Source organism: Musa acuminata, chromosome BXJ2-9, assembly GCF_036884655.1.
Source record: "Musa acuminata AAA Group cultivar baxijiao chromosome BXJ2-9, Cavendish_Baxijiao_AAA, whole genome shotgun sequence".
Taxonomy (NCBI): Eukaryota; Viridiplantae; Streptophyta; class Magnoliopsida; order Zingiberales; family Musaceae; genus Musa; species Musa acuminata.
Window position 1 is genome coordinate 8,183,393 of NC_088346.1, and position 22,140 is coordinate 8,205,532.

The window sequence follows — 22,140 nt, forward strand, 5'->3', positions numbered from 1 at the left end:
TTTATTCCAATTCCATATTTTATAATAAATATATATATGATAGAGAAAACAGAGAATTAACAACAATTACGTTGTTTTTGTTTTCTGAACCCATCCATCCACGCACCACTCGATGACTTCGATTGACAGAAGAAGCGGCACACGAAAGGGTATCTTTTTTTGGTTTTAATCCCTCTCGCTCAAAATATTATGCGTTTACCCCGTTATTTGTTCTTTTATCCGCTGTGATCGCAGGAGGCGCGGAGGGTGGAAGTGGTCCGGCGCTTCTTGAGCTCCCGGCCGTCCGATGAGGATCCAACGGCGGTCTCGCTCTCGGAGCTCGAGGAGTGGCGGCCGAGGACGGTAACTGGCGTCTCGGGGCTTGACCCTTCGCCCATCCCGGCCGAATCATCGCAGCCGTCCATCGCCGTTGCTGTCGCGGCTCCTATCACGATGCTGCACTCCCACAACTTCTCCTTTGGAAAAACAATCAGCAAATACATTTAATTGGAAAAGAATTATAACTACGATAAATTGACGAAAAAAAAGGAAACAAAGGTGGGGGTGGGGGTGGGGGGAGTACTTCATTTACGAAGTTGCAGGAGGAGACGGCGGCGCGGAAGGCCGGGAACTGGATGGGGAAGATTTCGTAGGCAGCGGAGAGCAGTGAGGATGCAGCCACCACCGAAGGTTTGAACTCCAGCATCTTGATCTCTGAATGATTTTTTTTTAATTCAAGTAATTGCACAAATTTCTTCACGTAAAAATGGTAAATGTACGAAAAAAGTCGATATTTTAGGGTACGATTTATGTGGAAGAATGATTTGATTACCGTTTTTAGCTTTGAGAAGGATTTGGGTGGCATGGGCTTTGAGGGCTTGAAGGAGAGGGGGTCGAGCCGGCGAGAAGAAGGAGATGAAGAAACTTAGGAAGGAAAAAGGGGTGACGGATCGCATCCTCCAATCCAAAGTCCCAAGCACCAGAAGCTCCATCCTCCGGATCGTTTGAGCGTCGAATATGAATCCTTCCTTTCCCTAGGAAATCCAAATGAAACAGTGAAATCGACCGATTTGACCTTAAAATCTTGTAAAACAAAACGATGTTCGAGTACCTGGAAATTCGTGAGCATGAAGTTGGTCTTCTTCATCTTGGAGGCAAGGGAGAGGCAGGCGATAGAGAGCAACTGGATGATCCACGGCTTCTCTCTCTGCAGCAACCAGAGATATGAGGTCTGTTAGATCATGTATTCCTCGAAAGATTCGATTCCTTACCTTTTCCTGTTTATTCGATTGTTGCGATTCATACCTGGATTTTGCGCTTGGATAGGAACCGATCGATGTAGTTGATTGCGAGGTAAGCGACGAAGGGATCCAGATTGCAATCGAACTGCGCCTGCCAACGGAGACAAACGCCGCAATGATTGAAGCAGAGCGACGGTAACAAAAACAAGATGCCTCTTTCTTCATCGCCTTCCTATCACGAATTCAATGTCTAGCCTTACCTGGAGGACCAAAGACACGGCGTCTCTCCGGGAGGAGAGATCGATGAGACCGACGGTGGAGATCATGTGGTCGGACTCCGCGGCGAAGAGCGCCGAGATGGAGCCCCAGCCCTGGTGCTCGTCTTCGGAACTCGTCAGCGGGTTCTCAAGATCGAACTCCATTGCTCCTCTTCGAGTAGTATTGTATGTCTTACCGATCGCAGGGGAGTCAGGGAAGGTAAAGGTAGAGTTTTTATGATGAGAACAGGCGAGAGGAAGCCATTACAGCGTACTATAAGGAACGCATGAGAGAGAGAGAGAGAGAGAGAGCGAAAAGGGTGTGGGGTGTGCTTGCTTTATAGGTGAAAGGACTGTAGAGAGAGACTTCCACTTCGCTCTTCTTCCAACACACCCTCTCCAATTTTCTGATTATAGATTCTTAACAGTACTATCATTATTATTGTTGTTGTTTTCCTTATATAAGCTGCTGTGGACCGCAGAGGAAGGGAATGTGAAGGTGATTAGTAAGCCTTTCTTTATGTTAAGGAAAAGCAAAGAAACGTAGTGATGGGAGAATGCAACAGGGTTGGTATCGGAAGGGAAGGGGAGAGGGGAGCGGAAATGAGAGATGCCGGGAAAAGGGTACAGGTGTCGCTGTCGTGTGGGGCCTAAAAGGGTGGGGTTGCTTGGGACCGCAGGCGCAGCGGCAGCGGCGGCAGCGGCGGCAGCAGCAGCAGCAGCAGCAGAAACAACAGCAACAGAGGCTTTGGTGGTCTAACCTCTGCTTTGGCGGATGTTGATTTCTCTTCTCCAATCGTCTCTCCTTTTTCTTCTCGCTCATGGAGATTTCTTATATCTCGCTGCTTGAGATTTTGGTATCAGAGAACCTCATTGATTAGGATTATGTTGGACAAGTTTGGTAGGAGTTTATCCAGACATGGGTGATGATTGGCGGCTACACTCGCTCTTTCTCGGCTGTTCGTACTGAGAGATCGCATGGTTAGTTGTTTTGGACAGCATAGCTCCCTTTTCAATGTATTCTTAATCTGTAGCATTCTTAGCTGGTGTAGTAAAGATAATTCTATCGACACCAGAGTATATCTATAGGTGTAATTGATCGAGATGGTTCACGAGTATACATGTGAGGCAGGACAAGGAGGAGAACTGGCTTGAGAAGCACGGTCCGCGTATTCTCACCGGGAGTGCCATGATCACTCGAGTCAACAGATGAGAATCTCGGATGAGACGAGAAGATGGGAGCTGTTCCTTGCAGACTCCGTTTTGACTTGGATTACGGGTCGGTGTCCCGACTCCAGCATCCCGGTCAACACTTTTATTAGACGAGACCCTAATTCTTTACTCCCAGTATCTTTCCATCCAGCTGCACTACTCTCCTTTTTCTTCTCCACTCAAAAATAGGCTTATCGGAAGACTATTTTCCTCCATCTTCTCGGTGCTAGGAAATGAATGTGGAGAGAGAGAGAGCGTGGTAGTACACAATGGGCACAGAGATCCTCTCACATGGGTGCACCTCGTAAATTTTCACCTCCATTTTTTTATCTCCCGAAATTTTCCAAGCTCCATCTTGGACCATGTAAACTATCCATGCAAAGATCACCGTGCACTCCTCCGAAGCCCTACACCGCAGTTCATGCTGATGCCCGGCCGAAGCCACCTGACACTTTCCGTATGTCCGAGCGCCAGTCTCCATCACAGTAACCCAAGTCACCTCTAATTTATATGCCCAGACGACCGCCCGCGTACGTCCTCTGTTCCTCGGGCCCCGTCGCGTGCCGGTAATCCTAGGCGTGCTGTGTCGACTGGTGGCCGAGTCGAAGTCAATTGCGTCCTAATTCGATTTTGTAGATGGATGATCCCATTTCAATGCAGTTGGGACGCATGGTTTCACTGGAAATGGTAAAATTGGCACAAGGACACAGATATCTCAGTTGAGAGATGCTGAACATGGTTTGTGCTGTTCATTTCGATCTGTGGATCTTAATCAATAAGCGAGATCTCCGTCGGGTCATCGTTAGGATGTCATAGAAGCCTATGTGAAGGCTGCACACAAGAAGACGCCAAGATGATAAATGTGCATGGATATTAGAGGCAAATAGATGTTTGCAATTGCAACACCATCTTTGAGTTTCGAAAGTCAAAATCAATATCAGGAATTCGTCTACGGTTTTCATAATATTTGAGCGAGTTAGTCATCCGAGGGAGGATTCATCTGACCTAACGATTCTTGTAGGGGAAGAATGAAAACTATTTAGATTGGAAAAAGTTTGAGGGCATGTGCATGTTCTTGCACATATTGTCTGCACGTATCATCCAACACTTTGTTGACTTCGAGGATGCCAAGTGGAAATTATGATGTGTTCTCTGAGTTGATGATTTCACGGGTGTCCCGCTGAGAAGACGCATCATCTATTACTGTTTCAACGACGGCAAACATCTGTACCCCGGTGAACCTTCTAAATGCTTTCCTGTGTTCTTGAGTCCCTTTTATCTTCCCATGATCTCAAACAAATCCCAACGAAAATGATACATGAAAAAGAACTAATCAATCATTTCAATGTTCGTTGTTACAAAGTGATCATTATCGTTCTTATTTTAATTTAAGCTGCTTTCTTTTTTGTCGGAAAATAAAAATCATGACATGAAAAAACGTAGTTTCTACTGTGCTCTTAATTTGTGCATATTACATCACAAGATGCTAGAATAGCTCACCAGCAAAACTGCGAACATGAGGTGGAGCAAATTATGAAATACCATCTCATTTCTCTTTCCTTTTTACAATTGGTACGATCAAGAGGCAACGAGGCCAAATTCTACTATATCAATTACCTGAAGCAGTTGCTCCCCCTTGGGACTGCCGAACGCATGGGTGCAAAAGAAACAGTAAAGCTAATGTGTCCTCGAGGAAGAGGGCAAAGAGAAAAAAAAAATTCTACACCTCCACTCAAATGTAGGAGGGGGAAGGGAGGAAGCTTTTGGTTCTGTTGCTTTGTCTGTGTGACTCTGGTTCTCTCTCTCTCTCTCTCTCGTTCTCTTTCTTCTCTGGTTCAAAGTTCGTCATGAAGAGTGATAGGTCCTTAGCAGATGGGTGTGGCAGGGCAAAATCTGGCGGTCAAACGGAGCAAGGCTTTGCACGCGGGGAATGATGTATGGGTTGGAGGGGAAGCCATTATTTATGTTGCAGGGGTTGTGGGAAGGAGTAGTCTGCTTCAACGTCGCAGCCATGAGTGTATGGAGGTGCATGCTGTCACGCCTTCCCCCATGCAGGCAGCAAAATTATTACGCTACGCCAGTCTACGGACCATCGAATGAGTCGCACACGAGCAGAGATGCACGGAGTCAGACGACGCTACAATAGACGTAAAACTGGACCTGTGTGTTGACCCTAGAAGACTGCTACATCAGTCCAATTCTTGGACACAGGCTTCTGTTTGCTATGCGAAGCAGGCCCGAACGGGCTTCGTGGACTGGCCTTCCCTTTTATACGTCCACGTTGATTGCTTGGAGGACTGGGGTTCTTCCTTTTTAAGGTCCACGTTCATTCTCGAACGGGTTTGCAGGACTGGGCTAATCCTACATCAGTCTTCGGTCATATCGGACTTGGTGCTAACAGTATACCATGGTTCGAATGAGACCTTATATGGTTATATCTTGGAAAAGAATGACTTATAGGAAAAGGAAAGGAGCTAATGTCTATATGATATAGAATATTCAAAGTCTTGAAGTGGATTGGAGATGATATACCAACTTAAGTTGTTGCCCTATATTGAGATATACTCAATTGTAAGTGTTGAAAACTTAAAATCGTTTGAGCCTTCGATGCTAGATGATGAGTCAAGCAAGGTATTGCCATTTGTTGAAGACTTGATGATCGACTAAGAGAAGCCCATTGAAGAGAATACTATCATCGAGAAGCAGTTCATTACCATTCAATAAGGCGTCAAACTTATCTTCCAAATTGGATGCAAAAGATAGAAACCAAGTATAGCAAGATGATTCTTCGAAGAAGTTGCTAAAGCTAAGAATTCTCTAACTTCAAAATAAGATTTAATAAGACATAAATCATCTAATTAGGGGAGCCATAATCTAAACACCATTTAGCCTTATTCGATCAAACAAAGCCAAGAATTCTCTCACTTTAATTCACATCCTAATAGGACTTGGATTAGTATAGCCCTCGTTCAAATGGGACAACCACCAAGCAAGAGGGTGTGTGGCCAACAAGAATGCCCAACAATGAAAGTTCTTAAACCTTACGGGCTTAGAGCACCTCTCTCCCTATAAAATCAAGAAAGCCTTTAATAAAGAGTTAGCATACCTCAGTTTTGTAGCCTCAGAATAGTGAGAAGCAAAGAGGAAATAATTTTGCACCATGGCAGCCAACTTCTTCCGATTGTAGCCATTCTTCCCCATGTTCCAACAACCTAGAGCTTCTTCATTTAGCTATCGAAACCTCAATGCTATTGCATGCTACCTAAATCTTAGAAGGAGGTTCCAATAGTAAAGAGAGAAGGAGATCGACAATAATCGCAAACTGTTGAGAGCACCAAGGTGCTGTCCGAAAACAACTTATATTTTCACACACTCGTAAGCTTTCTTTCATGCTTCTAATTCCATTGTTTTAAGTCTCAATGTTAGAGCTTTAACTTTATAAATAATAGAGGTTATTTTCTTTCAATTTTATGCTTGATTTTTTTTGCAAGAATCCTCTCCTCCACCAAAACTTTTATTCGAAAGATGATATTTAATCGATGAATTATTGAACTCGAACCCATACAAATCATAGATCACACTTATAGATTAGCTCATTGACTAACATAATCAAAATTAATCATAAAGTTTAGTTATAAAACATATGTTATCTATTAATATGGTGACCATGAAGTGTCTATGATCTCTCTAATGTAATCGAATCTGACCAAGAAATATGTTATTTCCCAATGTTATTGAATCCAAGTGTTTGTTATCTCCTAATGTGATCAAAAACATCCATCAAGTGCTGTTATCTCTTGGTGCAATAGAATCCGATTGTGAAGTATATATTATCTCTTAATGTGGTTAAATCTGACCATAAAATATTTATTATCTTGTAACGTAGTTGAATTCGATTATGAAGTATTTATTGTCTTCTCATGCAATCAAATTTGGTTATGAAATGACGGCTATCTTTTGATGTGGTCAAATATAGTTACGAAGCATGTGTTATCTCTTGATATAATCAAATTCTATCATGAGGCATTTGTTATCTCGTAGTATGGTCAAATTGAGCCACCAAAGCATCTTTTGGCTTCTAGCAACTACCATCAACTATGAAGATCTACAACAAAGTCTCATCAAATGTAATATGGTTAGATCATCCAATAATTGAAACACTATATTTTAACACGTGCCAAAACATAATGGAGGGATATACGATAGGACGATCTATCATGTATGATTGAATATTAGGTCATCACTAGTGCAAATCATTTAAGATATCTTGTTAGCCCAACATGTCGATCGAATACCCCACCAAATTAATATAACATATAACTACGCCAATCGTAATACTTTAGTTTGACCAAACTCTTTACATTCAAGTAATGTCCAATGATCCTACACAATTATCATACCAAACAAGTATTTACTTACTCTTATTCGTTATTAAAAATTAATATAAAAAAGCCTTATATATATATAAAAGGACTCTCTAAAGAGATATTTCTTCACATCCTCTAAACCCACTTATTAGTTTAAGCATCCAACTAGCCCTTGTCAAGCATATTCTTGACATAATTTTTACAGAAAACTTGATTAAATTTGACTATCCTCGACATTGAGACTTGTGATAAGTTTTGATCCCGAACCCAGATTAACTTTGAATCTTCAACCCATCAAACATCCAAAATCTACCTTAACATGATCAAAATATAATAGAATAATAGAGGTCAATCTCCTTTTAATATTCACCTAGTGATCCTTGTGATTCGTTTTATCCCTCGATTCAGTAGCTCAATTGATTAATAAGTAAAAAAGTTAAAAACTAAGAAATAAAGGAAGAAATGATAGAGGCCATTAACTGCCCATCTGATACCTTTGGTCATCCTCTTCAAGTCCTCGTGCTGCCGGACTAGATGTCTGCCTACCACGTTTCACCCACACTCCATCTTCATCGCATGGGAAGGATCGAAGTCTGCTGCATTGGAAGATCTCCAAGTAAACGAGGCCTGGAAAGCTTGCTCGTATTTGAGACCATTCCACCTCCAATTCACTTAGAAACTTGAGACGTAGCACCTCCACATTCCAAGTCGGTGGGAATCTTTCCAGCCCAAGGCTCTTCAGCGTCCCTCCTCTGAGGTACAGCTTCTTCAAGCTCCTCAACGCAGAAGGATTCAACCATTCTGGTGCCAGCTTACCCGGAAAGCATCGAAGATCGAGCTTCTCAAGACCAACGGGAAGGGAGAGTGATGTCATTGTCATAGTCGCCATCCTTGTTAGCCTCGAAACTGCCTTCTTAGGTGGCAATACGATCCATGTTATGGTTAACGAGCGAAGGGCTCTGCAGCTTTTCAGATCGCCAAGCTCATCCTCTGTCACTGTCACCTTGTTCCCTATGATCATACTCAGCTTCCTCAGTTTCTCCAATTTGGCCAGCTCGTTGAGTCGACACGGGTGCTTGCTTCTCGAGTCACCGACGACGAATCCCTTCAGCACTTGGAGCTGTGACAGTGAGCTGATCCCCTTGGGGATGAACTCTAGCAGGTGACACTCCGACACATCCAAATGGGTCAGTTTCTTCAGGTTTGTGATCCCTGATGTCAGTTTCTCCAAGTTGTGGCACGCCCGGAGATCCAAGATCCTCAAATTGGAGACCTTGCCAATGGATGCCGGCAGCTCTGTGATTCTGGAAATGCCTTGGAAGGAGAGGTAACTCAAGTGCTTGAACCCCCCCAGTCCTTCCAAGAACTCCGTGCTCTCCACCTCGATATGGTGCTTCGCTTGTCTCTGCCACCTTCCGAGTTGCAGCACTTTGATCTTCCTCATCTCTGAGAACCAGCTCTTGTCGAGTCTCAGATATTGCTCGTCGACGTTGAACAGCGCAATCAATTCACTGGCATTGGATTGGCCCCTCGAGAGGGTTTGCTGCGAATCCCCTCCCCTGGCGGTCACCAAGCAAGCATGACGGCTCACAGAGAAGTCTGACCGAGGAACTCCTTCCGAGTCGAAGTCAAAGAACTGATTTCTCCTGGCCACAGAAATAAGCATTCGTCTCGTCCATGGATGCACCTTGCAGTACTCTATGGCCGAGCTCCGTTTCCTGAATACTGGCTCGACCATTCCATTCATGATTAGCTTCCTCAAGCAATCCTCTCCGATCTCCTCGGCAGTCTTCCCCCTCTTCGGGGTTACTAGTCCCTCCCCGATCCACCAGTAGATCATAAGCCTTTTCTTTAGGAGTGCATTCTCTGGGAAAATAGAGAAGCAGAGCAAGCATAACTTCAACTGAAGGTCGAGGTTCTCGTAGCTCACCAGAAGATTAGAGATGGTGCTGCTTTCAAAGATCTTCTTATCCAATTCCAGCCGTCGCCACTCTTGGGATGCTTGCAGGGAGCTGAACATCGAAGGAAGACTCCCAGACGATGCCGCAGCTGAACTCTCGACGGGAGGTAGTTGGAGCGGTGGAGTCACGCGGCCTCTCAGGTCGGAGATCTCCGCATCGATGACTCGAAGCTTGGATTGGAACTTGGGGAGGGTGCAATCTTCTTCCAAGATGTCGTCGACTAGTCGAGCAACCACTCCAAAATCGCGTACCACGTCCTTTTCCCATCGCTCTGCTCGCCGGAAGACATCCTCCATGTCTCGAATATCGCTTCCGATGTTGTCAAACAGTGAGATGATCTCCGAGATTGCATCACTTCCCTCGACTTCCAGAACACGGCGCCTGGCATTCTCCAGATGCTTCAACAATGGGGAAACCACGACCTCAATAATTCCTTCCTTCGACATCCTCGATCAGCGAGTGAGGATGTGGAGTTGGTGATGACTAACAGCACTACGGATACACGGAAAGATCTCTTTCCTTTATCTCGAGTTCGAAGGGAGAGAAAGGAGAGCTTGTTGATCTAACTCCCCCCATTTGGCAGAGAAAGTTCCTGGTAGCGCACTTGCCAGTTCATTTCGGTCATCACATGTGGGTCAAAAGGCTCAGCAGACTTATCATCTGGTGGCCTCTGACTTACGAGTGCATCTTCGCGGAAGTAAACCCCCCGTTGGACTTTGGTGCCACGACCGAACCAAATAGGAAACTTCCACTCGACCACAGCCACGCCGCGTCACGTCGATGTCATTTTCTAGCTCCATCGAACTGGGCAATGAAGCAACGGTGTGGCATCAAATCCCCGGAATCCGCTGATTGGTCCATACTCCGACGTAGGGTGAAGCCTGTGTCCACAATTTAATTGATATAAATATGTGAATAAATAAATAGGTGAAACAAAAGAAACCCGGAATGAAATGAGAGAGCAATTGTTCTGAGCAGTTGATGCTTACAGATCAACCTTGGCTTCGATATGGATCAGTCTTGTTTTCTAGTTGGCCTATTTGCTCCCTGCTAGCGAGTTTAGTGCAGAGGGTACAGCTATATGAGTCCAGTGATAGAAAAGCAGCTAAATTTGATATGGTTTCACATCTCTCGTTACAGAAATAGAAGATGAAGTGCATGCTAGAAAGCATTTATCATATCCCATGACGACTCTGTTATGGAAGCTCCTTTTCATGGTAAAGGAAGTGAAGTCTTTCATGTTTGATGGGACAAACATGTTTCGCATTGTGTCTGTCTATATGTGAATATAAAAATCTCAACAGGTCTGCATAAGTACTTGAGAAAATTATAGACAGTAAATCAGTATTTTTGGACAATTACCTGTTAGAAAGAAACATTAGGTATAACACTTCGTGTGGGCCACCAAAATTGCATTCAGGAACGCTCGAGGGCATAGTGTCATGATTATGGAAGGAAACACTTACATTGGCACTTGACATATGAACTGCACAGTTTAACATTCAATCTCCAACTGTGTGGGAGATGATTATTATTCTACCAAGGAGGCTTTGAAATCACAAACCTCCAAACTGTAAACCGTTCATAGACACACACAGACAAAAAAAAACACAAACAAACAAACATTCAGGAACTAAGCAGCTTCTAAATGAATGGAGGAGAAGAATTTTTACATATACAAGTACATTTGCCATAATCTCCAAAAGTATTAGTGTTACCAGTGCGGTTTCACCAGCCTTTGCCAATCAGCCACAGCCAATCGAGTGTCACCCCTGCAAATATACCTGCTAGAAGACATAGTACAAGCAAGTTCCCTAAAGCATTTTGCTCTGGTCCCTGTTAAGAAGAGAAAACCACTCACACTTCTGCTTGAAAGGAATACTTAGAGCTCTCTTTACAAAGGAAACATAGTTATGATGCCAAAGCCTCACAAACTAACCTTGTATCCTTTAGGTGCAGCAGTAAGAACACAGACTGTCAGATAACCATTGCTAAGTCCTAAGAATGATGTTAACACGATCATCCAGCCTTGATCTCCATATTTTGCTGTGAAGTAGAAAGCTGGAATGAGTATGAAACGTGAAAGAATTGCAGCCATGAGACATTTCCTAGATGCAAGCTTGAACCGCTTCAAAAGAGGTATATATCTCCCAATGAGGTCCCACACGTTATACATCGCAATCAGAACAAGTGCATACCTGAATTACAGACAACAATTGCTCAACAAACTGAGATGTATCTGACATTCTTAGACTTTCAATTGAAGCTGGTGATCTCTAAATTTGTAGAGACAGAAAACTGACGGAACATCCTTATGTTTGATGTTTGTGAGAGCAACATTATGAAAGAAAAGATAATAAAAAAGACATACATGCAGAACTGCTTTCACAAGCACAATTTTCTAAGGGAAGACCTGGATGTAAACTATTTACATAATCGTGAGTTCGAATTTCAAACTACAAATTTCCGTATTTGATTGTTTGGATTATCTAAAAAGTAAAGTTAGAAAAGCATAATTTCTCATATTTATGTGTTGGGTGATTAGCTTCTTGATAACTCCCTCTTCATTACCGCAAAGCCATTGAGTTTTTTTTTTTCTCTCCATTGAACCGCAATAAAGACTTGGTGAACCTTAATTTTTAAAATTTGAAAGATCTGATGATAGAGAATAGAAGCATATCATTCTGAAATTCAAGAGAGGTACCAACTTGGACCGAGGAAATTTTAGCATCTAGTAAAAAGAATTTGATGTTTATTAAAAATGTCATAGGAACATACCATTAAAATGAACAAAAAAGTTTCTCCACTTTATTGCTTACCCGTGCCTTGCCTGGTTAGCATGTGTTTATGAAACAATGAGCTTTAATGATAGGCTTTTCTTTCCTACTTCGTGTTTATATGCATGTTGGGAAACAACAGGTGAACAACAAATTAGTTAGAAAAATTATTGAGGAATACTTACCATGAGCCCAAGCTGTGGGAGCCCGTATCCTCTGACAGGAATCCAGGAAAAATGGACAACGTCAAAACATATATCAGAAAAATGTCGACAGCATAATCGATATTTTGCAAAAGTAACTGTCTGTTGTTCAAGCGTTCATCAAGTTTTGGATCCTCCTCAACCTGCAAAAGCTTTAGAAGATGTAAATTACTTTTAACAAGCTAGTTTATGCACAACATATTGCAGGCTCTGGAAAATATCCGCTAGACCCTTACCCCTTGGGCATAGTGTGTTTGTATTCCGCCGGCAGCAAGGTCAGCAGAGACAGTCATTGACCCTTCAGAAGCTGCCTTTGCTCGGTAAAACTTCACAATTGGCAGTTTGGGGAAGACAATTGCATATAGAAAAACACAGAGAAGCTCGAAAAAACATGAAATTGCAAAGAACATCACTGCAGGTACAAGTTCATCAGGAAATTCAGCATCACAACATCTAAGAAAATTCTTAATTAACCTTTTATAATTTTATTTCGTAAAGCCATAACAACTATGAGAAACATTCAACAATATTATAATGGAATTCAAAGTGCTATTATTGGTGCTCTTATTAAGGGTATAATAGCAAGTAGCATTTCATTGCCATTATCTGCTAGGCATCTGCTTCCGAGGGAAAATGGTGGTCAGCAGGAAGATAATCTGAGAATAATAAAGTGAAATACAATAATGTTTTTTTTCAGTAAACATGACGTGATCTGCCAGGAACTTTGTTAGAATTGTATGTAAAACTCCTATTAGTGTAACTAATAACAAAAAGATCACTAGTTGGTCATGATGACCAAGCCATTGGTATAATTCAGTTGTCAACAAATCATAAGAAGAAAATATTTTTCTGAAGATTGAAGCATATATGTAAGCTTTTGCTTACACATGGCGCACAAGAAGGAAATAGGAGTGCACTAAGTCGAAGATTCACTAAGTAAAATCTTTCGTTCAGCAGATATTGGAAAAGCAAAAAACAGAAGAAAATAGATGATCTGGTTTTCAATGAGGTGAGGATTAGTCCTTCCATAATTTATAAAATTATAGCTTAAGTTATGAGCTGTAAATTTCTGCAACATCTGAAAGGAGGCGTGTTACATTCTAATTGAACAGAAGAAGCCACAAAGAAAGGTAGTACAAACTTAATCTTGTTGAGGTATTTAATGTGTAGGACAAGGAAGGTGGAGCCAGCTTTTTAATTACATCAAGCAGTGGAAGATGCCTTTTGATTGTATGCACACACATTCCTGATGAGAGCTGCTTGTACAATGAACTTATGACAATCAGGAAGAGGTTCATAGTGCACAGCAGGAAGGCATACGAAGGTTGGAGATTGAATCTGATACGGAGCTACTGGTCAAGATTTTAAACGGAGAGCACCATCCCTGGCTTATCATGACCAGTGTCAGAATTATTTTTGGTTACATTGAACTATTCCAAGAACATAAAATTTCTTATGTATAGAGAGATGGAAATAAATGTTCTCATTGGTTAGCAATATATGCTAAAACTTCTAAGTCTACTAGATTACAAAAAAATGAATGACCTCTAGAGTTGTAGTCATATTTGTACTTCGAGGAGCATGGTTTGGTTTGTATAGGTTGTTAACTTAATATAATTTTTTTTTTCTTTTTTAATAAGAATATAGATGTGGAGAGCAGACATAAGTTTCAACGAACTATTAGAAAGGACATGAAAAGATTGATTTTGTTCTTACATGAGAAGGAATACAGGAGAGGCAGTAAAATAGCAAACCCATGATACATGAAAAGATGAATTGTTGAGTCAAGGTTCAGACTTGAACAGAATCAAAACATCACTTTTAATCTTCATAGGCTGGCTATAATTACTTAGCAATCAGATATAACAGGTTGAAATTTCTAGATCTTCTCAAATAAAAAATAAAAGGTTAGCTTCCTGAAACAATATGATCTATATGGTTTTGTAAAAAAAAAAATCCAATTAGTTAGATAATTGTATCAACTTATGTGTAGATTGCAGATTTGTTAAATATCATATATTACGTACTTGCACCCTTTCGAAGACCATCCTGGGAGTTCTCAAAAGCTGCTTTTGTGATTAACCTAAGAGCAGATGTTAAAGCTCCTGAAGCTGCCAGCCCAGCCAAGAAGGACTGCATTTACAAAAAAAACATTAACACTAGTGTGCCATATAATTGTTTGACTTAAAAGAATAATTTGAACTGTAAAATGATTGTCATAAACGTCTTACTTGAATAAGCACAGGGGACATTAGGGATAGATCACCAACCATCCCTCCTTGAACATGTGCATCGGCAACTCCAAATGCTCCACTTACAACACATACACCGAAAAAGACTCCAATACCTCCTTTTCCAGATGTTGCCACATCCAACTATAATGGAGGCTTGTTCCATTGTGAACATTAACAAACAGTGAAATGTGTTTCGTCATTTTGAACAAATACGTCAATACTTACCACAATTAGAGCTAACGAACTTAAGAAAAAGAGAGAATATCCAGCAAGGTTGCGCCTTCTGGTGTTAATCTTTGCTTCGTGATACGCAAGTATTGCAATAGTTCCAAGGGCGAAAGGTTGGTAAACAAGAGTAAGTACTCTAGTTGGGTGGTAGCTCTGTGATTTTGGAGTTAATTAAGTTAGACCACAATTAAACTAATTAGTCATTTTTAAAGTTTCTTCAACACAATCCAAAGTGAATGCAATTACATGTAAATCTAAGGCATGAGAAAAAATGTGAAGCAAGTTGCATTCAGAATTTACAGGATTTGGCTTCTACAAGAGTTTTAGTGGCATATTTCAAACTTTTGGGGGTACAAATTACAGGAGTGTCTAAATAACAGGCTCTAGCATTCAACCACTCCAACATGAACTCTTAATCTAGGCTAGGATTCAAAACTACTGATTTTCAATAAATCTTCGTTGGTGCTGATATACCTTATTTTATGAGCTTGCATGACAACTCTTTTAATAGTACACTATGAGAATAGCTGAAAATTTTGTTTTATAAAACAGAAAGGCATTACTTTTAAGTAGTATAATAATTTTAAAATATGAAGGCAAAGTAAGTAAATCTTCACCATGGATAACCGATTCCTAAGATAATAGAAGCATAAAAAAGAAGAAGAAGAAGAAGAAAGGGGCTTCAACCAAGCCAATAGCGCGAAAAAAAGCAGAATTTTGGATTTGGTAGCAGAAACATGTAGAATTTACATTTCCATTTCTTAGGGCATGCAAATTCCCCCTTAAGTTTAATGTCAAATGAAAGCAAAAATTATAGCAGTGTATCCAAAGTGATGCTAGAGAGTACATACCGGAAAGAGGTAAACATAGTAATCTTCAATCGTCAGCATACTATTCCATGAAAAAAGGCATCCATTTCCTAGTAACCAGCATACAAGAATTGCCATATACTTTCCCTGTTCATTAATACAAACAGATGAGAAAGACATCGTAAGATGACCAACTAGTTCATCAAAATCCAAATAACTATAGCTTTAGCAGAAAAAATGTCAGACAAAGAATGATAACCTCATTTCTAATCGCTTCTCCAGTTTCAGCCTGCTGACTCATTCTTGGTATTGTTCAACTAGTTCTACCAATTAAACAACACAGAACACTTCCTGAGGATATAGCCATTAGCATCTTTAGTCTCCCTCAGTCAGCAGCAAGATGAGTTTAGCAAATAACTTGAGGAAAGAGAAAATTTTCCTTAACATCCGTCATTTTCTACTTGTTAATTCCACTACAGTGTCAAGCAGTTTGTGAGTAACATGCACAACCAAATAAAAATGACAGTGTAAAGTGAATAGAATTCAGAGGGTAATAACAATGAGAGATGCTCCAAGTATTACTCTTATAAACCTATTCATAATGTGATAAGCAATAATACAATTAAATTAAAAAGGAAGCTCAATCTCTCTTTTGAACTATTTGATGCATGGTGCCTCTGGGACTGGCTCGTAGGACATGAATCGAAAACTGTAGTGCTTGTCAATTAAGTAGTTTGACTGCTAACTTCCTTATGGTTTATATGGCTTAACCGGAACAATTCCCTTTTTGGCAAGTACCCGGACAAGCCATCCTTTATTTGGTATAAATCTCTTGCATGCACAAAAGATTATACTGATATAAGGGGCATTCTGTGGTCTCTAGAGGGGGAGAAAATTCCAGGAGATACATAACTGATAGAATAGAAGGTATTCTCTACATTGTGATGGATCTATTTCCTCTTCTCTCTGATGTTGCAGGTATAGCGTACATTCTGAAGAATGAAAGAGGACAAATCAATGTTGTTGGTGCCTCTCCTTGCAGAGCTAGAGGCTAAGCAGGTGAAATGCATTGCAATTGTTTAATGGTTGAAGAGAGCTCATAGGGAACAGCTAAGGAACGTGATGTTCCTCTCAAATTCCAAATAAGTAATCAAATATATGCCAGGACGTTCTCCTACACCTGGGAAACTAAAGTTTTTCATACAAGACATCTGGATGCTAGCTACAAGGGTTAATATGATTAATTTTCGTTTTATACCAAGAGAGGGTAATGTTTTGGCTCACAAGCTTGCTAACTATAGCAGGAGATTTCAATTTATCTCCTTCAGGGAGCTGATGATTTCAATTTTCCGTACTCTTGTGTTGTTGAAACCCCCATAATGGAATGTTAATGAAAAAAATACAACTAAATAGAAAAAACATTTCTTCACATACACATGCATGTAAACAAGGAGAATTAAAGAGATAAAAAAAGTACTTCGGAAAATACTACATATTCTAAAAAAAAAATTAATTCAACAACTTCTGTAATGAGAAATTATAAGCAGTCTAAGAGCAAAAGGCAAAATATGATGAATTACTCACTCTAGGCCAACTAGAGGAAGATTTCTTGAGAAGATTAGAATGCATGAATCAGCAAGAAATTCACATCAAAAGAACTAAAATGAGTCCAAGATATTCAAACTATGGCAGCACCAAGGAAACTACCAAAACTCTTTCTCACAGAAAGAAAAGAAGGAAGGAAGGAGACTATGTACAATCACCATATTCTCAAGGCTATAGCAACATTGTAACAGCCTGTGGAGAAGGTACATTAAAGAAAACGCACAATTATCATCTCAGAGACATGCAAAAATAGGTCTGCAAGCGAACAAGATCAAATACAATGGAACTAAATGCTCAAAAAGAAGGCAAACGATCTTGAGAGGAAGCTGAAAGCAGGCACTCCTAAGGATCTAAGGACACCAACCAAATCTTGTTGGAGCTGTTCCAATCTCCTTTTTGGTTCTCGAAATTAGTACTAACCACTCGAATAAAATTTCCTTGCAAAAAGCATAAGAAGACCGGGAAAGCATAGGACAACATGAAAATATTCAATCTCCATCTCCGCTTATATGTTCATAATTCTATTTGCCGTTTCATACAATAAATCTGATACTGATTCCATGGAACACCTAGATTTCTTCATAACAAAGCCGCAATCCTGAATTCCTAATTATTTCACACCATAAATTCAGAAACGCTACCCGATTAGGCCTTCGATATTAGATCAAATGGCCATAACCACATCATATTCTTAGTTTCCAGGAAAGTAGGAAAATTAAAGCCTCACAAAGAAGAGTGGCAACAGTTGCGTCCAGTTCTTACAGAGTGCAGAAGAGCAATTGCTATGACAAATAGAAAAAAGGGTTATATAAGACAGAGGAAAAAGAAACTCCACAGGCAGGTAAAGAAATTGGATCAAGGGATTGACCCCAATCAAAATTTTAAGATCCATTCTACAGAAACAAAAAAAAAAAAATCTCAAGGAAAATCCACAAAAGAACAACCGGATAATATCATCAAAGATTTCACAGCGATAGTGCCAAGGCGATTATACTTTATGGCATGGCTTACGTATGCTGAACTTTGCAAAGCACCAACATAACATGGATTCGACCAATTACAGAGCTTAGTACTTCCCGGCGCAGGAAAAATTTACCAAACACTAGAACAAATGCACAGCGTATATGCAGCCACCAAGCATTCAAGCAAAAGGAAAACGGCGCTCGAAGGAAAATGGACAAGAAACAAATGATTCTAAAGTAGCCAATCGAAGTCTCGACTGAGAGATACTCTCACGAGAGGCGATTGGGTCATCGAACCTTTTTGGAGCCGAAGAAGATTCCCCGTGGACGACCGATTGAAGTCCTGCATATGTTATTGGGGGGCACAAAAGAAGAACCGTGACGGGAATCGGAGCATTCCCCACTTCGATTTGATTGACCTCCACCCAGCCAAGAAGGTGGGGAACTAAAATATTTATTCGCCCGTTTGTGTCATACCCAAACGACTACCTTCGTTGTTACTGGAGGAAGTGGCGAACACCGTTTCGTCCCACTCGAGACCAACGCTGCTCCAATTAAAATGCAGGTACACTCACGCGTCACGTGCGAACGACGGTAAGAACTCCTCTTGCAGAGGTCCCTCCCGCTTTACCTCCACACACTCTTTCTCTCCCCGCACTGTTTCTTAGTCAACGTGATTCAAATAAAATTTATTGTAATATTGACAACGAATATATATATATATATATATATATATATATGTAAATTATCGAAAAAAAATCATTTTTCCTGTCCTTTTTTTTGTTTACCATATCAATCTTATCTTTCTTTAATTTTTTTGTCATTTGATTTTTGTTTGTTCTTTTTTTTTTCGTTGATGGGATTGAAAAAGAAGCAGCAGTTCAAGGAATTAAATATCAGAATAATTTCAAAAGATGAAGACGATCAAGATAAAGAAAATAATAAATAATAAAATTTTGGAGGATAATAAATAAGGTTCTAAGATGAATTTGGAAAATATAGAAACATTAAATGCAGTTCATATTGTTTTAGATAGATTTTTCAATGCATAGAAACACTCAAAAAGTTCAAATAACAATGCTTTTCAAAAACAAATATAATTGGGTAAATCTGTGTCAGGTGTCAAATTTTCTTCACCAAATCATATAATTAGTTATAGGTTTTCACTAATTTAAAATATATACCAAATGGTGAGAAACAATGTAAAAAAAATGGAACATCAAATTCAATACAATATTATTTTTTACATTAATTTTCAAAATGACTAAATAATTTAAAACATAATTTCACATGCTTATAAAACAACAATAAATCTCTACAAATTCTCAATTTTTTTTTCTGACCATCCTCCAACCAACTATATATGCAATTAAATTTCGGATCAATTTAGTATGTCTTTTGGCATATTAATATCATATTTCAAATTTGAAAAATAAATGTTTATAAAATAAGCCCCAATATTTGGTAAAATGAAATGAAAACCTCGAGTTTAAGCGGTAATTGCCAATGGAAAGGGAGCAGCCGTTAAGAAAAGACGAGAATGACCGCTTCGTGTCGCGCGGATGCTACGGGAGACGGCTGAGACGTTGCCCGCGGTGGCTGACGAAGCCGGCGCCCTCATGGCCCCAAAACACGTCCATGACAACACTCCGCGGTTCGATTTCTGCTAAGTTGCAGAGAGATCAACGTAGCAGCACCAGTATCTGGTTCGCGTCAATTCACGCATGGTTTAGGCAGCCGATTCCACCACCATGAATGCTCTCTGACAACGTCATATTCTATCATCAACCTCACCTAATCGCCAATTTTGGTTTGCTCGGCACCGCACATTACAGTTTATGTATGATTGTTGACTGCACTGACCGTCGTCCTCTGGAAAATAGTTCTGCGTCGATGGTGGCAAAAACAGGGGGGGAAAAGAGTCGGATTAGCGAGAATACATAATCAGCAAAATTCGCTAAAAAAAAATCATAGGAAATGAAAGGAAAAGTAGCGATATAAGCTATACAGCGGACAAAACGCAAAAAAACAGGGCACGCCAATGATACGATCTTGTATTCCAACGGCGACGACCTACAGCAGGGGAAGACGAGAGAGCAGCAGGATGGGCAGCACGACGGAGGAAAGCACGAGGGCGGAAGGGGAGGCGGAACGATAAGTGGTGGCGGCGGCGGCGGAGTCAGGTTGGTGCGGGAATTGGAGGGAGTCGACGGCGAGGGGCATGTTCTCCTGGTCCGGGCTGCACTTGTAGACGGACCCTCCTCCACTGCCATCGGCCTGCGGTGGGTGGGCGCTGTAGAGCACGGCACGCAGGACGGCTGACACGGTGGGGATGTACGCCGTCTTGTTCCTCGCCAGCAGCCACGTCAGACCCATCAGCTGGCAGTCCCGTCCCAGCATCTTCGTCGCGCGATCCCCGTTGTCGCCCCCAACACCGCCACCAGTCTCCTTCAGCTGCATTATTCAGTAACAACACATCAGACCATTCATTGCATTACAGATTCTTAGCTCCTTCATGGATTCATGCGTCGGATAGACTCGGGTGCTGATGTTTACTACTACCACTCTGACAAAGTAGATTTACAATAAGGAATGTCAAGTGAATGAGTGCGACGAGTCGAATAATGTCGCATGAACATTTATTGCGCTACGGGAGGTAGATTTATGTATATACATATACTGTCGCTACCACGCAGATTCCTTTGTTCAGCAGGGCATAAACTGAAAGCAGAAGCAACGAAGGATGAAGTACATTTTAAGAGTCAACTTGAAGGGGGGGAAGAATCGTCAAGGAGTCCTCCGTTACAGGGAACTGATCAGATTAAGAGAAGACGATAAGCTCGAGTCGAATGCTGCAATCAGAGGCATGATGGTCTCATACGATGCTTCAGAGACTTTGTCCTCCAACGTTTCGATGGGAGGGGTCACACGCATGGTTCGATCAAGGCCAAAATGAATACATATACACACAGAACAGAGTCAGAGAGGAAAGCGTACCTTCTCCAGCGAGTGGAGGCAGCGATTGCAGCCAGCGTAGGAAGCATTCCGGCAGTCGCGCTCGAGCTGCCGAACAGATGCCGTCGGCGTGACGTTACGGGCGACGGTGGCGCCGCCGCTGACGTTGAAGGCGGTCGGACAGCGGAGCGACCCGATCTGGTGGAGGCGGATGCCGCAGTAGCAAAGCACGGTGTCGCAGGTGGCGTTGGGCCGCGGCAGGCGGATGTCACGCCGCTCCAGCGCGCTCTGCAGCGAGTCCACGCACTTCTGGTTGTCGTCCGGCATCATCGGCCCGTCCGCGCCACCCAGCCCGTCCTCCGCCGCAGGCGGCGGGCGGATCTCCAGGGCGGAACGGGCATGCGCCGCGAAGAGCCAGGCGGCGAGCACGGGGCAGCAGCGGCTCCGGTCGAGGCCGCCGCGGACACAGGCGTCCCCGACTCCCCCAAAGAGCTCGTCAGAGAGGTCAAGTCGGCAAGCGCTGTGGTTGTCCGTCCGAGCCAACGGGAAGGCCGGGACAGTAGTCGAGCCGAACTCACTGGCGGTGAGAGGTTGTTGCTCGTCGGAGTAGATCTGCGGGGTGACTCCGTCGGCAAGGGAAGCCGCCAGGGAGGCGACGGAGACGAGGAAGAGAGCGAGCTGCATCGAGACAGCAGACGCTCTCATTGTTCTTCTGCTTCCTTTGTGGAACAACGGAGGTAGAGGAAATACTCCTATGGCGAACGATTAACAAGCAGGGGGTGACCGGTGCTGAGAAAGGAACAGCTATGGAACGCAACAGGAGAGGGACGGTGTGCTCCTTTGGGTCTTGGGATCTGCGCTTTTCTTTCTTCCTGTAGGAGCCGGAGAAGATACGGGTACGCATGTGGAGGTTATAAGCAGAAAGCGCCTCCTTCCTTCCCTTCAGAAAGGATATAATAGGTTTGTGCGTGAGAGAGAGAGAGAGAGAGAGAAAGAGAGGTTTAGAAACACATAAACAAAAAGCATAGGCATAGGTGAGAGTGAGGGTAGGAAGGTATGTCGTGTCTTTTGTGTTTGGTTTATACTGTGATCACTCTTCTTTATTGCTATTTTTGTTATTTTTTTCTTCTCTCATTGTGTGTGAGAGTTATATGGCAGAGCGCAGCTCATGAAGCTTAGCAAACGCTGTCACCGAGCGTTCCGTTCCAAAGCGATGAGCTCAAAGGAGGAACAAGGCAAATCCGGGTTCAGATTAAGACGATTACTCTTCTCCAGGATGCTAATTGGCTGCACTGGCCTCGAGCGAGACTCTCCCCTAGAAATTTGAAGCTTCAGTGGTCCCCTGTGCCA

General features: G+C 42.0%; 4 protein-coding genes across 12 annotated transcripts; all 4 read right to left on the minus strand.

Moving 5' to 3' along the window:
* LOC135621865 (cyclin-D6-1-like) lies at window positions 1-1,785 on the minus strand. Its single transcript, XM_065123470.1, has 6 exons — window positions 1,481-1,785; window positions 1,285-1,371; window positions 1,091-1,186; window positions 812-1,013; window positions 563-693; window positions 1-455 (listed from the first exon to the last, which is right to left on the minus strand). Exons 1-6 carry the CDS (start codon window positions 1,640-1,642, stop codon window positions 216-218), a joined length of 918 nt encoding a protein of 305 aa, XP_064979542.1. The 5' UTR covers window positions 1,643-1,785; the 3' UTR covers window positions 1-215.
* Window positions 1,786-6,838: 5,053 nt separating this feature from the next.
* On the minus strand, window positions 6,839-10,167 carry LOC135622960 (disease resistance RPP13-like protein 4). Its single transcript, XM_065125348.1, has one exon. The coding sequence runs from the start codon at window positions 9,461-9,463 to the stop codon at window positions 7,532-7,534; it is 1,932 nt and encodes a 643-aa protein (XP_064981420.1). The 5' UTR covers window positions 9,464-10,167; the 3' UTR covers window positions 6,839-7,531.
* Window positions 10,168-10,511: 344 nt separating this feature from the next.
* Window positions 10,512-18,280, minus strand: LOC135583143 (equilibrative nucleotide transporter 3-like). Of its 7 annotated transcripts, none has more exons than XM_009418992.3 (10): window positions 18,133-18,280; window positions 15,528-15,619; window positions 15,311-15,415; window positions 14,457-14,612; window positions 14,229-14,372; window positions 14,025-14,130; window positions 12,234-12,409; window positions 11,980-12,140; window positions 10,957-11,215; window positions 10,512-10,853 (listed from the first exon to the last, which is right to left on the minus strand). In XM_009418992.3, the coding sequence occupies exons 2-10, from the start codon at window positions 15,567-15,569 to the stop codon at window positions 10,746-10,748; spliced, it is 1,257 nt and encodes a 418-aa protein (XP_009417267.2). In that variant the 5' UTR covers window positions 15,570-15,619; window positions 18,133-18,280; the 3' UTR covers window positions 10,512-10,745. The 7 variants fall into 7 exon arrangements, with proteins under 7 accessions (XP_009417267.2, XP_064981422.1, XP_064981423.1 ...); XM_065125350.1 differs by having other exon boundaries at window positions 11,980-12,149; XM_065125351.1 differs by having other exon boundaries at window positions 11,980-12,149; window positions 15,528-15,741; window positions 18,133-18,259.
* Window positions 18,281-19,200: 920 nt separating this feature from the next.
* LOC103997690 (uncharacterized GPI-anchored protein At4g28100-like) lies at window positions 19,201-22,099 on the minus strand. Of its 3 annotated transcripts, XM_018831245.2 has the most exons (4): window positions 20,833-22,099; window positions 19,913-20,289; window positions 19,630-19,720; window positions 19,202-19,538 (listed from the first exon to the last, which is right to left on the minus strand). In XM_018831245.2, exons 1-3 carry the CDS (start codon window positions 21,493-21,495, stop codon window positions 19,672-19,674), a joined length of 1,089 nt encoding a protein of 362 aa, XP_018686790.2. In that variant the 5' UTR covers window positions 21,496-22,099; the 3' UTR covers window positions 19,202-19,538; window positions 19,630-19,671. The 3 variants fall into 3 exon arrangements, with proteins under 3 accessions (XP_018686789.2, XP_018686790.2, XP_009417269.2); XM_018831244.2 differs by having other exon boundaries at window positions 19,201-19,720; XM_009418994.3 differs by lacking the exons at window positions 19,202-19,538; window positions 19,630-19,720 and having other exon boundaries at window positions 19,733-20,289; window positions 20,833-22,093.
* Between the last annotated feature and the right edge of the window lie 41 nt (window positions 22,100-22,140).

Excerpts from the sequence above, each read along its gene's own strand:
- LOC135621865 (XM_065123470.1), bottom strand. The coding sequence starts at position 1,642 with ATGGAGTTCGATCTTGAGAACCCGCTGACGAGTTCCGAAGACGAGCAC. Across the intron at positions 1,372-1,480 it reads CCGTGTCTTTGGTCCTCCAG|GCGCAGTTCGATTGCAATCT; the intron begins GTAAGGCTAGAC and ends CTCCGTTGGCAG. Across the intron at positions 694-811 it reads CCTTCTCAAAGCTAAAAACG|AGATCAAGATGCTGGAGTTC; the intron begins GTAATCAAATCA and ends AAAATCATTCAG.
- LOC135622960 (XM_065125348.1), bottom strand. The coding sequence starts at position 9,463 with ATGTCGAAGGAAGGAATTATTGAGGTCGTGGTTTCCCCATTGTTGAAG.
- LOC135583143 (XM_065125350.1), bottom strand. The coding sequence starts at position 15,569 with ATGAGTCAGCAGGCTGAAACTGGAGAAGCGATTAGAAATGAG. Across the intron at positions 14,373-14,456 it reads GTTCGTTAGCTCTAATTGTG|TTGGATGTGGCAACATCTGG; the intron begins GTAAGTATTGAC and ends CCTCCATTATAG. Across the intron at positions 12,410-14,024 it reads TGGTCTTCGAAAGGGTGCAA|TGATGTTCTTTGCAATTTCA; the intron begins GTACGTAATATA and ends TTGTACCTGCAG.
- LOC103997690 (XM_018831244.2), bottom strand. The coding sequence starts at position 21,495 with ATGAGAGCGTCTGCTGTCTCGATGCAGCTCGCTCTCTTCCTCGTCTCC. Across the intron at positions 20,290-20,832 it reads GCCTCCACTCGCTGGAGAAG|CTGAAGGAGACTGGTGGCGG; the intron begins GTACGCTTTCCT and ends TGAATAATGCAG. Across the intron at positions 19,721-19,912 it reads CTCTCTCGTCTTCCCCTGCT|AACTATTTTCCAGAGGACGA; the intron begins GTAGGTCGTCGC and ends CCATCGACGCAG.